General features: G+C 45.0%; 1 protein-coding gene across 3 annotated transcripts in view; it reads right to left on the bottom strand.

The window, feature by feature from the left end:
• The window catches only part of LOC119976236 (probable cation-transporting ATPase 13A4), a 171,330-nt gene that overhangs the window by 67,134 nt on the left and 83,186 nt on the right, over nucleotides 1-21,010 (bottom strand). For 2 of the 3 annotated variants that reach the window (XM_038816583.1, XM_038816581.1), the window contains exons 13-17: nucleotides 17,894-17,955; nucleotides 17,214-17,364; nucleotides 15,394-15,477; nucleotides 13,667-13,823; nucleotides 7,949-8,066 (exon numbers count right to left, since the gene is read on the bottom strand). In XM_038816583.1, the coding sequence (XP_038672511.1) occupies nucleotides 7,949-8,066; nucleotides 13,667-13,823; nucleotides 15,394-15,477; nucleotides 17,214-17,364; nucleotides 17,894-17,955 (572 nt within the window). The remainder of the gene's footprint in view (nucleotides 1-7,948; nucleotides 8,067-13,666; nucleotides 13,824-15,393; nucleotides 15,478-17,213; nucleotides 17,365-17,893; nucleotides 17,956-21,010) is intronic. The other variant, XM_038816582.1, reaches the window with a different exon arrangement.

A 21,010-nucleotide genomic window follows, 5' to 3' on the forward strand; every position in this document is an offset into this window, starting at 1 on the left:
ATACCTTTCATTGTGTGGCAAACTGCTTAACCATCAACATATTGTGTGGACAATGGAAAGAAAGCATTGATGCTGTTGCCATGTGACAGAAACGGGTTTGTGATAAGAAATACTTATAAGCACTGTCCCCGCTGCTGTTCTCACTAGCAATCGAACTGCTAGCAATCGCGCTCAGGGCAGCAAAAAATTGGAGGGGGATCCGAAGGGGAGGCAGAGAGCACAGAGTCTCACTCTAGGCAGATGACCTGCTCCTCTACATCTCGGACCCGCAAAGCAGCATGGACGGAATAATTGCGCTCCTGAAAGAGTTTGGAGCCTTCTCGGGCTACAAACTCAACATGAGCAAAAGCGAGATCTTCCCAGTACACCTGCAAGGGGGGGTGGGGGGCAACACTAAAGGGGCTGCCGTTCAAACAAGCCCAACACAAATTCCGCTACTTGGGGATCCAAATAGCCCATGACTGGAAAGGGATCCACAAATGGAACCTCACCAGTCTGATGGAGGAAGTAAAAAAGGACCTGCAAAGATGGAACACACTCCCACTCTCCCTTGCGGGGAGAGTCCAGACGATCAAAATGAACGTACTGCCAAGGTTCCTCTTCCTGTTTAGATCCATTCCGATCTACATCCTCAAGGCCTTTTTCAAAGCACTGGACAAACTAATCATTGGGGGGGGGGGGGGGGGGGGGGGGGGGGGGGTTATAAAAATGCTAGGATCCCAAAGAAGGTCCTACAATAAACAAAATCCAGGGGGGGGGGGGGCTAGCCCTCCCAAACCTACAATTCTACCACTGGGCGGCAACAGCCCGAGCGATGTAAGGGGATGGATCCAGGAGCCAGAGGCCGAGTGGGTGCGCGCGGAGGAGGCCTCCTGCGTGGGGACCTCCCTCTGGGCCCTCGCCATGGCAGCACTCCCATCTCCACCCAAAAAACACTCCAGCAGCCCAGTGGTGACAGCCACCCTCCAATCCTGGAACCAACTGCAGCAGCAATTTGGCCTGACCAAAATGTCGGGCAAGGCTCCCATCTGCAACAACCATAGGTTCACACCAGCACTGACTGACGCCACCATCAAAAGGTGGAGGCAGGACGGAGGGACACTGACAGTCAGGGACCTATACACAGATGGTAGGATCGCAACACTGGATGAACTGACAGAGAAATTTTGGCTAGCCGGGGGAACGAGCTACGGTATCTGCAGTTCAAAACCTTCTTACGAAAGGAGACAAGGACGTACCCACAACCGCCATGACAGACACTACTGGAAGACTACTGGATGCAAGTATCCTAGATAAAGGGAACTGTAGCGACATGTATGACCAACTGGTAGAAAGGGCCGACACCGTACTGGACACAAGAAAGAAATGGGAGGAGGACCTGGGGATTGAGGTAGGGTGGGAACTCTGGAGCGAGGCACTGCATAGGGTCAACTCCACCGCCACGTGCGCAAGGCTCAGCCTGACGCAACTAAAAGTGGTACATAGAGCCCACTTAACAAGAACCCGCATGCGTAGGTTCTACCCGGAGGTGGAGGACAGATGTGAACAGTGCCAAAGAGGCCCGGCCAACCACGCCCACATGTTCTGGTCTTGCCCCAGACGTGTGGAGTACTGGACAGCCTTCTTCGAGGCTATGTCCAAAGTGGTGGGGGTGAGGGTGGAGCAATGCCCGATAGTGACGGTCTTCCGGGTTTCAGACCAGCCAGATCTATTCCTGGGGAGGAGGGCGGACGCCCTTGCCTTTGCCTCCCTGATCGCCCGCTGTAGAATCCTGTTTGGCTGGCGGTCAGCAGCACTGCCCAGAGCTGCAGACTGGCTGTCCGACCTCTCGGAATCTCTCCAAATGGAGAAAATGGAATTCGCCATCCGAGGGTCAGACGACGGCGTCCACAGAACGTGGGAGCCATTCATGCAATTGTTCCGGGACCTGTTTGTGGCCAACGAACAAGAGGAAGAATAGCCGGGTGGCCAAGAATCAGGGGAAAATGGTCGGGAGTCGGAGGAAGGTAGCCGGGGCATGGAGGGGCGAGATGGACTGGGGGGGGGGGAATGGCTAAACCTGAGGAGGGATGGGCGAACCACGGGGGGGGGGGGAAGACAGCTAAACCTGGGGAGAGGGAGGCGAAACCGTGGAGGGGGGGTAACGGTGAGAGGAGGGCCGGTGGGGGCAGGGAAGCGGGAGCCGGAGGGAGGACACGGGATGCCAAACGTGCATGACATCTCCAGGAGCGGGGAACGAGGAAACTGGAGATGGAGGACGGGAGGAGCGGCAGAAGTGGGGGCGAGCGTGGGACGGCAGCGAGACCCGTCCGGGAAGGGCGGGCGACAGCAACACACAGCACAGCCAAATATTGCACGCTGTGATTTTCTCCCCGGCGCCCAAAGGTGTGCTTGCCCCCCCAGTCCCCGCCCCCCGCAGGCAGTCGCCTACTTCAGTGGTGTGGGTAATTTTGCCAGATGTACAGAGATGCCGCTGTCAAGCTGATGCACAATACCCCACCAGTTATTCCATTTCATATGTTATTGTATTTTTTTTTATGTTGGGGTATGCCCTTCTTCTCTAAATGTGTGTATATATATATATATATATAAAAACAGGGGCTGTTTAGCACAGGGCTAATTCGCTAGCTTTGAAATCAGACCAAAGCAGGCCAGCAGCACGGTCCAATTCCCGTAACAGCCTCCCCGAACAGGCGCCGGAATGTGGCGACTAGGGGCTTTTCACAGTAACTTAATTTGAAGCCTACTTGTGACAATAAGCGATTTTCATTTCATTATGTGTGTTTCTTATTCTGTGAACATAACGGTAATTATACCTTGTTCAAAAAAAACCCAATAAAAACATTTATATAAAAAAAAAGAAATACTTGTAAGCACCTTATTAATCCACAAGGACAGGCCAGGGAGTCAGTCTGGCATGCAAGGACTAGGTGGAAACCAACTCTTTCCCAGTACAAGGGGGGGGGGGGGGGGGGCCTGCATCAAAAGGCACCTTAGGCAGAGAATAGGGCTTATTCATTTTACCTGTTCTTCACTCCTGGGGGTTTCCCACCTTTGATTGAAAAACCAGAAGCTAGCTGTTGTTTGGTGTGAACAAGTGTGAATTAATCTCCCGAACTCTCGCACCTTAATTTTTCTTCAGTGCGTCAAGAGCGAACCATTCAGGCCGACAATGCTTCAACTATCAGCTTGGGGGCTGATTAGAAGTGACTGTTTTTACCCTTTAAGTAATTCATATTACATCTTTAAAAATCAACTCCTCTTGTGTGTGTTTGTGAGGAGTAAGTAATTTGGGTGTTGTGAGATACAAAGATTTATCATTTCATTCTCCTTAAACCTACAAAAAAGTCAATTTCATGCCTGTTCTTGAGGGTTACATCACTTAAAGGATTGAAATACTCTTCAAAAATATATTTTGTTCCAGTCAGAAGAGAGGCTATGAGAAAAAGGTGAAAATCTATCCCACAATCTCTCCCGGTGCACAATAGATCCGTAAAATGCAGTTTTCATATTATGCAAAATAAAAACTAGGTATTGATAGGATAGATATAGCAAATTACTGCAGATCCTAAATTTTGTAATAATTCCACAATTCTGGTAGCATCTGAAGAGAGAGAAACACAGATAACGTTTTGCGTTCATATGACTCTTCTTCAGAGCAGAAGAGAGGTAGAAATGTGATGGATTATATTGCTGAGAAGGGATGGAGAAGATGGAGCAGAATAGAAGGTCAGGGATAGGTGAGAGCTACAAAAATGTAAAGGGCACAAGACAAAGGGAGTGTTATGACAGCATTAGGACTAAAGAAGGTGCTGATGGTGACATAAAGGTAAGATAGTTATTAGGAGAACAAGTGAAAGCTAGACAAAGGAACCAGTGACAAATGGTCCTGTGGGGGAGGAGGATTTCGTTGGGCCAAACCAAGAAAACAAAGGATAATAAAGGGGTCAAGATGGAGGAGAATGTTCACAGTCTAAAGTCATTGAACTCAATGTTGAGTCCGGAAGGCTGAAACATGCCTAATCGGGAGATGCAGTGTTATTCCTCCGGTTTGCATTGGGCTTCACTGGAGCATTGCAGCAGGCTGAGGATGGCAATGTGGGCATGAGAGCAAGATGCTGAGTTGAAATGACAAGCAATGGGAAGGTTGGGGTCATGCTTTCAGATTGAGTGAAGGCATTCCGCAAAGCAGTCACCCAGTCTGCATTTAGTCTTCCCAATATAGCGTAAACCGTACTAGGAGCAGCGAAAACATAGAACATAGAACATAGAACGATACAGCGCAGTACAGGCCCTTCGGCCCACGATGTTGCACCGACATGGGAAGTCAAAAACTAAAGGCCATCTAACCTACACTATGCCATTATCATCCATATGCTTATCCAATAAACTTTTAAATGCCCTCAATGTTGGCGAGGTCACTACTGTTGCAGGTAGGGCATTCCACGGCCTCACCACTCTTTGCGTAAAAAACCTACCTCTGACGTCTGTCCTATATCTATTACCCCTCAATTTAAGGCTATGTCCCCTCGTGCTAGCCACCTCCATCCGCGGGAGAAGGCTCTCACTGTCCACCCTATCTAACCCTCTGATCATTTTGTATGCCTCTATTAAGTCACCTCTTAACCTTCTTCTCTCTAACGAGAACAACCTCAAGTCCATCAGCCTTTCCTCATAAGATTTTCCCTCCATACCAGGCAACATCCTGGTAAATCTCCTCTGCACCCCTTCCAAAGCTTCCACGTCCTTCCTATAATGAGGCGACCAGAACTGTACGCAATACTCCAAATGCGGCCGTACTAGAGTTTTGTACAACTGCAACATGACCTCATGGCTCCGGAACTCAATCCCTCTACCAATAAAGGCCAACACACCATAGGCCTTCTTCACAACCCTATCAACCTGGGTGGCAACTTTCAGGGATCTATGTACATGGACACCGAGATCCCTCTGCTCATCCACACTGCCAAGAATTTTACCATTAGCCAAATATTCTGCATTCCTGTTTTTCTTTCCAAAGTGAATCACCTCACACTTCTCTACATTAAACTCCATTTGCCACCTCTCAGCCCAGCTCTGCAGCTTATCTATGTCCCTCTGTAACCTGCAACATCCTTCCACACTGTCTACAACTCCACCGACTTTAGTGTCGTCTGCAAATTTACTCACCCAACCTTCTGTGCCCTCCTCTAGGTCATTTATAAAAATGACAAACAGCAACGGCCCCAGAAAAAATCCTTGTGGTACGCCACTCGTAACTGAACTCCATTCTGAACATTTGCCATCAACCACCACCCTCTGTCTTCTTTCAACTAGCCAATTTCTGATCCACATCTCTAAATCACCCTCAATCCCCAGCCTCCGTATTTTCTGCAATAGCTGACCGTGGGGAACCTTATCAAACGCTTTACTGAAATCCATATACACCACATCAACTGCTCTACCCTCGTCTACCTGTTCAGTCACCTTTTCAAAGAACTCGATAAGGTTTGTGAGGCATGACCTACCCTTCACAAAACCATGCTGACTATCCCTAATCATATTATTCCTATCTAGATGATTATAAATCGTATCTTTTATAATCCTCTCCAAGACTTTACCCACAACAGACGTGAGGCTCACCGGCCTATAGTTACCGGGGTTATCTCTACTCCCCTTCTTGAACAAAGGGACCACATTTGCTACCCTCCAATCCTCTGGCACTATTCCTGTAGCCAATGATGACATAAAAATCAAAGCCAAAGGCTCAGCAATCTCTTCCCTGGCTTCCCAGAGAATCCTAGGATAAATCCCATCAGGCCCCGGGGACTTATCTATTTTCACCTTGTCCAGAATTGCCAACACTTCTTCCCTACGCACCTCAATGCCATCTATTCTAATAGCCTGGGTCTCAGCATTCTCCTCCACAACATTATCTTTTTCCTGCGTGAATACTGACAAAAAGTATTCATTTAGTATCTCGCTTATCTCCTCAGCCTCCACTCACAACTTCCCACCACTGTCCTTGACTGGCCCTACTCTTACCCTAGTCATTCTTTTATTCCTGACATACCTATAGAAAGCTTTTGGGTTTTCCTTGATCCTACCTGCCAAGACTTCTCATGTCCCCTCCTTGCTCGTCTTAGCTCTCTCTTTAGATCCTTCCTCGCTTCCTTGTAACTATCAAGCGCCCCAACTGAAACTTCACGCCTCATCTTCACATAGGCCTCCTTCTTCCTCTTAACAAGAGATTCCACTTCTTTGGTAAACCACGGTTCCCTCGCTCTACCCATTCCTCCCTGCCTGACTGGTACGTACTTATCAAGAACACGCAATAGCTGTTCCTTGAACAAGCTCCACGTATTGTGCCCAACCCTTGCAGCCTACTTCTCCAACCTACACATCCTAAGTCATGTCTAATGGCATCATAATTGCCCTTCCCCCAGCTATAACTCTTGCCCTGCGGGGTATACTTATACCTTTCCATCACTAATGTAAAGGTCACCGAATTATGGTCACTGTTTCCAAAGTACTCACCTACCTCCAGATCTAACACCTGGCCTGGTTCATTACCCAAAACCAAATTCAATGTGGCCTCGCCTCTTGTTGGCCTGTCAACATATTGTGTCAGGAAACCCTCCTGCACACATTGTACAAAGAACGACACATCTAATGTACTCGAACTATATCTTTTCCAGTCAATATTTGGAAAGTTAAAGTCTCCCATAACAACTACCCTGTTACTTTCGCTCTTTTCCAGAATCATCTTCGCCATCCTTTCCTCTACATCCCTAGAACTATTAGGTGGCCTATAGAAAACTCCCAACAGGGTGACCTCTCCTTTCCTGTTTCTAACCTCAGCCCATACTACCTCAGAAGAAGAGTCCCCATCTAGCATCCTTTCCGCCACCGTAATACTGTCCTTGACTAGCAGCGCCACACCTCCCCCTCTTTTGCCCCCTTCTCTGAGCTTTCTAAAACACCTAAACCCCGGAACCTGCAACAACCATTCCTGTCCCTGCTCTATCTATGTCTCTGAAATGGCCACAACATCGAAGTCCCAGGTACCAACCCATGCTGCCAGTTCCCCTACCTTATTTCGTATACTCCTGGCATTGAAGTAGACACACTTCAAACCACCTACCTGAACACTGGCACCCTCCTGCGAAGTCAAATCTGTGCTCCTGACCTCTATACTCTCAATCTCCCGTACTCCAGGTGGATTAGGTGGATTAGGTGGATGAGCCATGATAAATTGCACTTAGTGTTACTGGGTTATGGGAATAGGGTGGAGGCGTGGGTTTAAGTGGGGCTCTCTGTCCAAGGTCCGGTGCAGACTCGATGGGCAGAGTGGCCTCCTTCTGCACTGTAAGTTCTATGATAGCCTCGAAATCGAAGAATCCAGCCCAGAATCTCCCAAATGGAGAATCCAGTCCCAGATCTGTACTTTGCTAAACTACACAGCCTCACCGCTCTGTTAGTGATTTTTAAAAAAATATGAAATTCATTCCTTATGTAAGATGGGAACTAATGTATTTCCAAAATACTTGATATTTACATTTAAATGTGTAAATATTTTGTGTTTGGCACATGTCTGAAAAATTACACCTTTTATAAAGAAGATAAAAAATCTGAGAAGCTTAGTGAATAATAAAAACATGTTAGAAAACTGATCGTGTCTCCTGACATTTAGCATCAACTTTTTAAAATCTATATACCAGTCTCAGAGTTTTACTTGTTATGTGCCAGTTGTATAGTCCTCCAACAGTGTGAATGCTGCAACAACATTGGAACAGATTGTGGGTGAGCAACTGTTAACATTTATTGAATAGTTTTGTGAAAGTTTGAATTAATAAATTTGCAGGTGTCTTTGAGATTGTATTCTGTTCCAATGATAAACTGACATGATCAATGCACTGAAGGAGGAATACCCCGTCCACAGTGATTGGAGTGTGCTGACGTGACCCACCTGTTCAAATTGGCCACTGTGATGTCTCTGCCATTCCAAAGAGACTTAAATGCAAATCCAATAACTCGAAAACCCTGCTTCGTGTAGCGCTGCAATTCAGTTGAGAAACTTCGTGGAACTGCAAGATATGTGAATTTGTGCTGGAAGTTAACTTATCATTATTGCAACACATTCTCCTCACTGATAAGGACAAGTATAAAGAGATAAAAATCCAGATGCACCTGATTTTGGATGTGGATTTCGACTCCCACGCCTAGTCCCTGATTTTAATGTGCGGCCAAGTGTGACCTATGCTGCTGGATGGTTTCATGCTCAACCTTGTTCACGATTAGTACGTGTTCCAGATAACCCCCAACTCTTAAAGGCAGTTTCACTCTCTTAAAGGGGAGTTGTACTGGCTGGAAGGAAGCTGCTGCTGACTGCCAGTGGTACAATAGGCTGCAATTGGAAACAAAGCTAATGGAATGCCAGGGCAGAATCCCAGGTTCAAGGATTTGGCACTGGAACTACTGACTGTCCAGCCACGTCAGTTTAGGCGAAAGAGAAATAAGTTCCACAACACTGATGAAGAAGCACTATCACTCCAACAGCAACAAGCTCAGCTATTGGTATTGCATGTGTTTTATTATAATAATATATATGAATAGTAATCTTTATTAGTGTCACAATTATGGGAATTGCGTGAGTCACTGGGCTTGACTTGGTTGCAGCCAGGTGAAGGGAAAGGGTAGCGAACATGTCAGCTCCCTGGGAGTAAAACCACGCACAGGTTCTGCTGCTGGAAACTCAGATGAGGACTTTGATGGAGCACCATACAGGGGAATGCTGATGACCTCAAACACCAAAATGCTTGGTGTATCGACTAGCCTGCCAGGCAGCCTTCTGTCAATGTCAAAGGAATCCAGCCTCAATGTGTCAGAGAACATCCTTTCCCAGGGGGAAATGGTGGCCAACTTCATGACAGCTGTGCCATATCGACTGGTGACTACTCTCTCAGCTTCCACTGCAGCACACACAGAAACCAATCAGCATCTCGATGCTGCAATGGGCGTTCAGACGGTTGCCATCAGTTCTGCAGATCTTATTGCTTAAAGGGGTATGCAAGCTCTCACAGCGGTCCAGCTATCTGCCCTCAAACAGATCATAGAACATAGAACAGTACAGCACAGAACAGGCCCTTTGGCCCTCGATGTTGTGCCGAGCTTTGTCCGAAACTAAGATCAAGCTATCCCACTCCCTGTCATAATGGTGTGCTCCATGTGCCTATATAATAACTGCTTGAAAGTTCCTAAAGTGTCCTACTATCACAGCAGGCAGTCCATTCCACACCCTAACCACTCTCTGAGTAAAGAACCTACCTTGGATATCCCTCAGAGCACGGCCAGGGAGTGCAGTGAATCCAGGCGTTCTGGGAGTATGGAGGTGGTGCGCTTCATGACCAACTTCTAGATGGCTCGGATTCCTGAAGTGCAGCCCATGGGAATGACAGTGGCTCCATTAAACACAAATCTACTGCCCTCTCTCAGGATGACAGCATTCATCCTCCCACTACTGCCACTCCATTGGTGTTTGCTGTTGCCTGCCAGTCAGCCAGCCCAGATTGCTGCCATCTCTCCTGAGTTCAGTCCAAAGCCGGGCCGTCTAAGCTAGAACTGCTCAAGGTTGTTCTCCAAGATCATCTGTAGAATCGCCCATTGATAATCAGCAGCCTTCTATTAGCCAATAGGGGATAGCATGGAAACATAGTAAAAGGAGCAGGAGTACGCCCATCGGAAACATCCTTCCTGCATCCACCCTGTCTAGTCCTGTTCGTATTTTATCAGTTTCCCTCAGATCCCCACTGCGAAGGAACATGAGGATAGGCAATGGCATCAGCCAGGCAGGCACTAGGGTAATGCATAAATGTGAGAAATTCATTTTTGTTTTTATACGAAGATGTGTTTTGGGATAAAGATGCAATGGAAGGGTTATTGGTGATTGGCTTTATTGCAGGATCCTGGCCAAGGGGTCGCAGTGATGGGATGTCCCATATGCTGTTAACGTGAGGAATGGGGGATCTATGGCAGTGAAAGGATATTTCCTGAGGGATACGGAATATGAACAGTAATTCCTGGACAGCCCATCAAGACTGAAGGATTCTAGCTGTATCCTCCCTGCCTACTTCTCCTCCTTCTCTCCCCCAGAGAAGACTTCAGGATTTCTGGTAACAATGTTTGCACTCACGATGAAATGTTGTAGAGGACACAACAGAGCACAAATAAGTTGAAGAATAAGTTGAAGAACTGCTCCGGTAAGTAGTCTAAAATACCTTCACAACTCTCCAGTGCTCCTGGATGAGGTGAGGGTCTGAAAACCAGCCATGGTCAGGACCTTCCGCGGAGAGCCCTCATTCTCCTCCTTCTTTTTAGAGTTTCCCCAGAGGTTTTGCAACTACATTCTCCATACCTCATGCGGACTTGGTTTATTATAGGTGAATGAACTCTTCCGCCCTCCCCAAGTGAATGTCCAGGCTCACCAAACAACAACCACAATAAGCCACAACACACCCACAAATACTGCTACAGTATTAATAAGACAAAGGCATTTCAGCTGCAGGTTACATGCTTGTTCTTTTCTCGGGTAACTGAACACATGTTTAGCTTACGGTGATTGACATGTATACACTGGCCCTGCACAGTCCAATTTTCTAAATGTACAGAAAATCAGTTAAACTGAGGTCCAATCGCAAAGCAAAAAGATTCACAATGAACATTGCAGTTCATATGACATAATTTAAAGAAGAACAGGGATAGGCTGATACAATGATATAGTACAGAAGGAAGCCATTTTGTCCGTTATGCCTACTCCAGCTTTGCAAGGGTTGATCAAGGGCTGCTACAGACACCTTCAGGTCTCTTTCTTTATGCATCCCTTCAAAATTGTACTCCTCAGTTTGTATTGCTTCTCCTTACTCAGCCTATCAAATTGCATTACTGCACACTTCTGAGCTTAAAATTTCATCTATCATTTCACCAACCTGTCAATGTTCTCTTGAAATTTGCTACAATCTTTCTCATTATTTAGTACACTTTGGAGGTTTTTATCATAAAACTTTGAAATAATTATCTGTTCGCTCAAGTCCAGGCTGTTAATGTAATGTACCAACCTTTAGTGAACACCACTATACAAGTGCCTCCAGTCTAAAAAACAATTGTTTACCAGTACCCTTTGCTTTCTGTTCCTTAACTAATTATAGATCCGCGTTGCCAGTGCCCCTTTAATCCCACAGCTTTAATTTTGCTAACAAATCTATTATATGACACTTTTTCAAGTGCACAACATCAACCATACTGGTCTCATCAATTCTCTCCATCACATCAAGTCATTTTGTGAACTCATTCATTCTGCTCATGTCCTGGGTAACATCCCTCCCTCAACCCAACTCCATCAAAAATAGATTACCTCATCATAATAAGTGTCATAATATACACCGTAAGAAGTCTTACAACACCAGGTTAAAGTCCAACAGGTTTGTTTCAAACACGAGCTTTCGGAGCACGGCTCCTTCTTCAGGTGAAGAAGGAGCCGTGCTCCGAAAGCTCGTGTTTGAAACAAACCTGTTGGACTTTAACCTGGTGTTGTAAGACTTCTTACTGTGCTCACCCCAGTCCAACGCCGGCATCTCCACATCATAATATACACCAGTATATCATGGTGCAGACACACATACTGATTGACACACAGCAAGACCAATCAACACACACAACACCGCAGCCAATCACCAGTTAGAGCACACTCACTATAAAGACAGAGGGCATCAGTTTTCCCGCTCATTTGGGATGCAGCCTCTCAGAAGGACAGAGCTCACAGCTTGCAGCACAGATCTTCACCAAGTGCTGAGTGCATAGACTGGTTAGGATAGGCATAGGTCTTTAGTTTAATCTAACATAGTGTTAACAGTGAAAGTACGTTCAACAGTTTCTAGCTTAATAAAATAGTGTTGGTAGCCTGTATGTGTTACTGCTGAGGTAAATGCAGTCTCCACGGATCCAGAGTACCCAACACATCAATAAGAACATAAGAACTAGGAGCAGGTGTAGGCTATCTGACCCTTCGATCTGCTCCGCCATTCAATGAGATCATAACTGATCTTTTGGGGACTCAACTCCAATTTCCCGCCCGAACACCATTCCTTTATTCTTCAAAAATCTATCTATCTTTATCTTGAAAACATTCAATGAAGGAGCCTCAACTGCTTCACTGGGTAGGAAATTCCATAGGTTCACAACCCTTTGGGTGAAGAAGTTCCTCCTGAACTCACTCCTAAATCTACTTCCCCTTATTTTGAGGCTATGCCACCTAGTTCTGCTTTCACCCTTCAGTGGAAACAACCTCCCCACATCTATCCTATTTATTCCCTTCAGAATTTTATATGTTTCTATAAGATCCACCCCCGCATCCTTCTAAATTCCAACGAGTACAGTCCCAGTCTACTCAACCTTTTCTCGTAATCCAACCCGCCTCAACTCTGGGATTAACCTAGTTGTGGTGATATGCATCACTGTAAATACACAAGGGGTTAATGCAAATACACTAAGACTAAGTAAACACTAGAGGGAGCACCAGAGACATCATGACATGCAGACATACAGCTAATGAACTTATAGAATAGGACACGACTAATGGGCAGTCAAGACACCCAGAGGTGACAGTACCACAAGGGGACAACCCATATAAAAGGACAGGGCACACATGCTCTTTCTCTTTCCACAGGCAACACCAAGAGATCAGAAGCATCACACCCACCGCATGGCTTAGAGCAGACTGGTTAGTTAGACTGAGTTACTATAGCAAGATTAGCAGGAGAGTCAAACTCAAGTAGGAGAATTGTTAACTGTTAAACCTATCTCCAAGCCTGAACCTTCCTTTGTCAGAGCATACATCAAGGAAGCAGCTTATGCTACATGAAGAAGCATAACACAACATTGGTGAATCTCCTCTGCACACCCTCCAGCACCAGTACGTCCTTTCTCAGGTAAGGAGACCTAAACTGAACACAATACTCCAGGTGTGACCTCACTAACACCGCTTACAGTTGTAGCATAACCTCCCTAGTCTTAAACTCCATCCCTCTAACAATGAAGGACAAAACTCCATTTGCCTTTTTAATCACCTGTTGCACCTGTAAACCAACTTTTTGTGACTCATGCACTAGCACACCTAGGTCCCTCTGCACAGCAGCATGTTTTAATATTTTATCATTTAGATAATAATCTCTTTTGCTGTTATTCCTACCAAAATGGATAACCTCACATTTGTCAACATTATATTCCATCTGCCAGACCCTAGCCCATTCACTTAATCTATCCAATTTTTTAATAACTTTTTAGTAGCTTTCTGTTGCCCCCTAAAGATTTCCCAATCCTCTAGTCTCCCATTAATCTTTGCCACTTTGTATAAATCATATCTCTTTGTTTGTTGGTTCATACTGAGAGCAAATAGCTGTTGCATTTCTGCAGATGATTATTGTTACTACACTTCACTGGAATTCATTGTGTTTGAGGCAGTTAGAATTATTTTTGAGAAATATCATTGAGCACTTATCAAATTTAGTTGACTTTCTCCCAACATGTGTGCTGACAGGAATACGTATCATTAATTTCATATATTCAGGAACTAATCATAATATCAATAAATGATTCATCAAGTACTTTCATATTCATGGTTAGCCAATCAAACCTGTTTCAGGTTTACAAAGATGAATAACCGTCTCTGGTGCTCCCTTAAGGTAGACAGTCAGTTTTTCTTTTCCAATTACTTGCGTTACAACTGACATTCTCTGTAGTGCTGGTGAGAATGGATATTGCTTCAGGACTATAATGCCTTCCTTTGATACCTGTAATATACAATAACATGGTCCTGTTAAGGAATATGATAAATGAATTATTCTTAAATATGTTTTGTGTACTATTACTTTGCTGGTATTAGAACCACAGGGTGTGATCTTACCAGCCGCGTTGCGCCCGATATGTAGCGTGGCGTGGCCGGTAGATGCCAGGAGATCCCTCTTCCGGGATCTACCTGGCTTGCCACACCTTGCGAGACCTAATGTGATCTCACGGGATGTCACAATGTGAATCCCGCCCATTGTGGGCGGGATCACTTTCTGGCAAATCTGCATATTAGAATGAGACAACTACTAATTAATCACTCTAATATGCGTTCCCAAGATCTAATCAAGGTGTCAGATCTAACCAATTCACCTTGGAGACTCGGACAAGCACCGTTTAGTGCTGGTCTCCGTAAATGTTGACCCAATGGAACGGCACCCGTGGGGGACTCCCAAGGGATCGGAGGACCCCAGGTGCTTCCCATCTGGGCAGGGTGGTACACTGTCACTTCTGGTGCCTCCTGGACACCCCGACACTACCAACCTAGCACCCTGCACTGCCAGGATCCAAGTTCTTTTGAGGAACGAAGATAGGGCCTGTGGGTGCCCTGCACGGTGGGTTAGTGCTTGGAGGGATGGGGGGAGGGTGGAATTCGGGGGCCATTTTGGGGCTGGAGAGAGTGGAACACCATTTAAAAATCCTCAGTGCAGAAAACAGGACTGCTCATTCGACACTGAGTTCCCCAATCTACCCGAATGACCGTTTGATAGCATGGTGTTTCTCGGCCCTCGAATGCCAGGAAACACCCGTCTAATCGTAAGTTATATGACTGTTCTCATTCGGGTAAATTGCGCCCACAGTGTTTTACAGCACACAAGGCCATTTGGTCTATTGTGTTAGTGTTAAAGAAATGCAAAGCTAATTCCATTAGACACTCTCTCCATGTAGCTGAATAGCTTGTGTAGAACCTGAATAGGAGGGACAACAGGATAGCACAGTCGGGTAGAAATGAACAACAGGTTTTGTTACGGTGTACACACAATAATAAAACTATCACCCCTCTCCCCGAAGAGCTACCCTCTCTGACCTGCACCCAGGCCAGGGATTTTATGCTGAGTATTTCTCCAAACACCAGTACTGAGCCAAGGGGGCCAACACAAGGGATCGTACCAGCTCTTCCTCTTCCTGACTGATGTTGGGCACAAAAAAACAACAGGCTGCAGCTGGATTTAAAACATTTTTATTTCCAAGATGGCACCGGAGCGTGGCTAATCTCTGCGAGCTCTCCCCTACAGATCCTCTTCCTACATTTTTTATAGTTGTTATTATAGTATGTTCTATAATTATTAATTATTAGAGTATGTTCTAGGTATTTATGTATGGAATGATCTGCCAGGACTGTAAGCAGAACAATACTTCTCACTCGGTACATGTAACAATGGCAAACTTATGTAAACATTTGCATACAAATTGATGAGTTAATTGGTTTAAGAGTGCAAAGCAGGAGATTTTCTGATGAACTGAGTTCCTGGTTTGAAGGAAAGCATTAAGTATCGGTTAAAGAAAATCATGTACCTTATTAGCTCCAGGTCCTGGTTTGACGATAAATGAAAGTGCTTCCTCATTTTGCTGTTTTAACATTGTGTTTTCTTTCAATTCCTGTCATGAATTCAAAAATACATGGCTAATTAAACTTTTAGTTTGTTTTAAATTTACATATATCTTAACATATTTATATCCAGCAGCATGTTGGGAAAAAGGCAGTCTGAAAATATTTGGCCAGTGACCTCTTACATTCTTGTAATTAGATGTGCAATCTTAAAACAGCTGGTAGACTGACCAATTCAAAGCATGTGATGTGGAAAGAAGGAAAGGGCTTATAATTGCAGAGAAACCTTTGCATACTTGGGACATCCCAAAGTACGTCACAACACTAATAATTACTTTGGAATTGCAGCCACTGCATATCTACAGGCAGGCGCAATAGCCAATTTCACACCATGAAGTTTCACAAACTGGAAATGAGATTAATGACCAGTTTGTCTGCCTTAGATGAGAGGGAAAATGTTGGTCAGGAGAATGGGAGAATGCTCTGTTATTCTTCAAACACTGTTCTGGGATTTGAAATAGTCACTTAACCCACTGGAACAGGCAAATATGACCACAACTGAAGATGGCAACTCCAACAGAACACAACTTCAGCTAAAAATTCCACATTAAGTCTACTTTTGCTGAATGCAATTTCTTACTCATATTGTTTTGTTAATAATATATTCAAGGATTTAATCAGGGAATATTTTAAGGAGGCTTTCTTTCACACACAGAATAAGATCATTTCAGTTTCCTCTCCAACACAAATTCTTTCCCAACAGCTTTTTTTACTCCAGAAAGTTAATTGGTAAAGAATAGAACTGAAGTCAATCTTTGCACACTTTTACAAGCATTTATTTACAAAATTTAGCATTAAAGCATGCACTTCCTAACCCATCAACCACAGTTTTAGTCTGCGTCTATTTATCGGGGTCAGGGTAAGTCTGCAGTTCATGGTTACTATCTACATAAAAGTAAAAACAATTAATTTGTAATTAACACAGCCAAACTTAACCGTCATGATGAATTTGAACTAAAAATCAAAATGTTAACAAAATGATATGGATTGGGAGAATTTTGACCGTATCCACTTGACAGGCAGCTGATGAGGTTCCATCAGTCCCCTGTTTCACACCCTGCCCAACTTTATTTCCTTCAATGGAACTTAAATGCAGGTGGGATGTAAAAAAGCCGCAACTAATTCAATCCCACCAATTTTCTGTCTAACCAATTTGGTTAAATTACTTCCAAGATATCAAAGTAATTTTAAAATCTATGGACTGTTCAAAGACATTGCAAGCTCCCTGGAACTTTACAAGTCACACAACACAATGCTGAAATAATGACAAAAGTAATAGTTTCATATATGCAGAACAATTCAGCATAGATAAATACCCCAAAGCATTTCACAGACATAAATCAGAAATACATGCTGAGGAAGTAGGAAGGAAGAAAACATTTTAGGAGGGGAAACTAAAAGCTTGGTCAAACAAATGAATTTCAAGGGCAATTTTAAAGGAGAAGAAGGAGTTTAGGAAGGGAATTCCAAAGAGAGCAGCTAGGTGCTGAAAGCCCAGTTAGCAATGGTGGGTCAAAAGGTAGAGAGATATGAGGTCAAAGTAATGCAGAGTCCAAGAGACAAGGTTGTAGGACGAAAGGAGATGCAGAGATAGGTATAAACAGAATTGACAAAATGCTTTTGGACAAACAGAATGCTAAGCATTGGAGTGAAGAAATAAATCTGAGTCTTGAATTGTGAAAATGAAAGTATGCAGTTTCTTTAAAACGTGCCATCTATTTCTTACCCAACGAGTGGTCTCAAACATTTTTAAATCCAGTGGGTCGCCTTGAAGAGTGTTATCTAAGAGCACCAGTGAGTGACAACTGGCCATAGCACCAAAGAATGGCCCCCATGGTAACATGTCTCCATTGCTAAACTTGAATATGTTCTGTAAACTGGACATTTAGAAAGGTCTTATTAGACACCCAAGATTAGTCATCAATCTGAGCTGTTTTGTTCCCCTATGGTAAACAATTTAAAGCTCTTCATTTCTCATAAATAATCTAAAACCACATTGAACCATCAAAATCATTAATGCCTTTTAAGTATTTTGAAAGATGAAAATATTTCTCAAACATGTCCGAAAGTAGTTCAAAATTTGATGTGTCAGTCGAAAAATTTAGATCATGTAACTTGTATGTTGTTTTAAAAAGTGGCATGGTGAAAGGTCCAACAGTATAATTACGAACTGGTTAGATCACTACATTTGCCAAATATATCAAACAATGTAGATAAAGCATAGAAGTTGCTCCAATAAGAATCCTTGGAGTACTATGACTTCTGATATGAAATTTTTCCTATGGTCCATTGCCAGCAGAGAAACCTACCTCCCACAAAAGCTAACGTGTGGATGTTAAAAACAATCTTGCACCAAGCAATTAAACTTATAAAATGTTTTTGGTTCTATATTTCAAGTGAACATACCCTTTCCCTTTAGTTGATACTAAGCCCCACAAATCCAGTCCATCTTCAGTCAGAGTTCCAGTCTGCATAAAGCATAAAATAATAAATAATTCTCGTGAAGTGAACAGTATGAAGTAAAGTTATATGCTGCTCATCACACATATGTTATGCCCTGTGTAATGCTTTGAGTTACTCATGCACTCATGTTTAACATATTTAACAGAAATTCCTCTGTGCTATTTTTGTAGAAACATCATTCAATTTATTCAAAATAGTGGAGATGAATTTCAAGATGAACAAAAATAATCTTTATTGTCACAAGTAGGCTTACATTAACACTGCAATGAGGTTACTGTGAAAAGCCCCAAGTCACCACCATATTAAGTATTTGTACTAAAAGCAAATATTAGAAAATATTGTCGTTGGCTTTCTATAATACTTTCTATCAATCGATTATTGTTTACTCCATCCATTTATTTTTGTAAGAAGAATAGACATGAGATTAAAAGATTTGTAATGGATATAATGTTTTATCTTTACTTTGTATGATTCTAGATGGAGGAAGTCTAATAAAAAATGTATTCAGCCAGCTGTTTGTCTTTCAATAGCTACCTTTTGTTCTGTCACAACGTTAGTGTAGATAGCCAATCTACCCATATGCAATCAGACCTCATCAATCTACTTAGGGGAATATTGTGGTAGTGAGCAATAAAAATAACCAACTTGTTAGTTTGAGGGACGTGTGCTGCTTATAACATTGAACAATGCCAATAGCACCATCTACTGCTGGTATGTTACATTACATTATTACATTACATGTAATATTACATATTACTTGGGTAGAAGACTAACTGCATGAAGATCTGACTAATGGCCAGGCATTCCCTTCACAACAAACACACGGGTCAGAATTTTATGATTGCTGTGCCAGTGTATGGGGAATGATGAGATCAGCATGCCACCTTGCAATATTTCAGTTGGCAGGCATGCACAGAAATTGGAAGCCAACGGCGACAATTAAGCCCATTAATTGCCTGATGCACTAACAATTACGAGACGAGAGTAGAATGTAATCGAGGCTTTATTACAGAGATGTGTGGCCTCCTACAGCAGCTGACGAAATGGCTGTTGTACGGAAAGCACACATATTTATACTCCGCCTACTGGGCGGAGCCAGCAGGCAGGGATCTACCCCGTACCGGTAGTACAGGATCCTTACTGTATTATATCTCATATACGTGATATATACTAACAGTGGTGACTACCACATTCACCGCCTGTTAAAAAAGAGTCCAGCGGGGGTGGTGGAGAACTATATACATACAAATTGCTTTTTAAAAATCACAGAGAATATTACAAATTCAGGCGGTCCAGTGCCTTGATTTGCTGTCGAGAGCACCGCAGTGCTGGTGGCGACGCCAGTGTCGGCTTGGCCTTCGGTGACTCCGGGAGCATGTTGAAATCCTCTTCATCCCCAGGTGGGAGCAAGGGGAGAACGGATTGTCCTAGTGTGGGGGCTGCGGTGGGGTGCGCCGGGGGAAGGGAGGGTAGCACCGGGGCAGATGGGTGGGGGTTTGTGGGGAACCAGCTGGTGCCAGGTCCCTCAGGGAGACTGTGTCTTGGCAGCCGTCGGGGTACGCTACGTAAGCGTACTGCGGGTTGGCCTGGAGTAACTTTACCCTCTCAACCAAAGGGTCCGCCTTGTGGAGTCGCACGTGTTTACGGAGGAGAACGGGTCCTGGAGCTGCCAGCCACGTTGGGAGCGAAACCCCGGAAGTGGACTTCCTGGGGAAGGCAAAGAGAGGTTCATGGGGGGTTTTGTTAATTGCGGTGCACAGGAGCGACCGAATGGAGTGAAGTGCGTCGGGGAGGACCTCCTGCCAGCGGGAGGCCGGGAGATTTCTGGACCGTAGGGCCAGCTGGACGGCCCTCCAGATCTTCCATTCTCCCGCTCCACCTGTCCGTTTCCCCTGGGGTTGCAGCTGGTCATCCTGTTCGAGGCAATGCCCCTGTTGAGCAGGAACTGGCGCAGTTCGTCGCTCATAAATGAGGATCCCTGGTCGCTGTGGACGTAGGCGGGAAAATTGAACAGAGCGAAGATGGTGTTGAGGGCTTTGATGACGTTGGCAGACGTCATATCAGGGCATTGGACGGCAAAGGGAAATCGGGAATATTTGTCGACCACACTGAGGAAGTACGTGTTTTGGTCGGTGGAGGGGAGGGGCCCTTTGAAGTCCACGCTGAGGCGTTCAAAGGGGTGGAAGGCCTTCACCAGGCGCGCATGATCTGGCCGGTTGAAGTGCGGTTTACACTCCGCGCAGACCTGGAAGTCTCTGGTGATAGCCCTGACTTCCTCGATGGATTAGGGCAGATTGCGGGCCTTAATGAAGTGGTAAAAATGGGTGACTCTTGGGTGGCAGAGATTGTCGTGCAAGGTGCGGAGTCGGTCCACTTGTGCGCTAGGACATGTACCTCGGGATAGGGCATCAGGGGGCTCATTGAGCTTACCAGGGCGATACAAAATTTCATAATTGTAGGTGGAGAGCTTGATCCTCCACCTCAAGATGTTATCGTTTTTGATCTGCCCCGCTGTGTGTTGTTGAACATGAAGGCAACTGACCGTTGGTCAGTGAGGAGAGTGAATCTGCCGGGCAGGTAATGTCTCCAATGTCGCACAGCTTCAACGATCGCTTGGACCTCCTTTTCGACGGAGGAGTGCTGAATTTCGGAGGCTTGGAGTGTGCGGGAAAAGAATGCCACGAGCCTGCCTGCCTGGTTGAGGGTGGCGGCCAGAGCAACGTCTGATGCATCGCTCTCAACTTGGGAGGGGAGCGTCTCGTCGACCGCGTGCATCGCGGCCTTGGCGATGTCGGCCTTGATACGGTCGTAGGCCTGATGAGCCTCGGCCATCAGTGGCAAAACGGTGGGTTGAATGAGTGGGCGGGCCTTGTCCGCATAGTTGGGGACCCACTGGGCATAATACGAAAAGAACCCCAGGCATCTTTTGAGGGCCTTGGGGCAGTGGGGGAGGGGGAGTTCCATGAGGGGGTGCATGCGATCGGGGTCGTGCCCTAGAACTCCATTCTGAACAACATAGCCGAGGATGGCTAACCGGTTCGTGCTGAACACACACTTCTC

Source organism: Scyliorhinus canicula, chromosome 13 (genome assembly GCF_902713615.1).
Source record: "Scyliorhinus canicula chromosome 13, sScyCan1.1, whole genome shotgun sequence".
Lineage (NCBI taxonomy): Eukaryota > Metazoa > Chordata > Chondrichthyes > Carcharhiniformes > Scyliorhinidae > Scyliorhinus > Scyliorhinus canicula.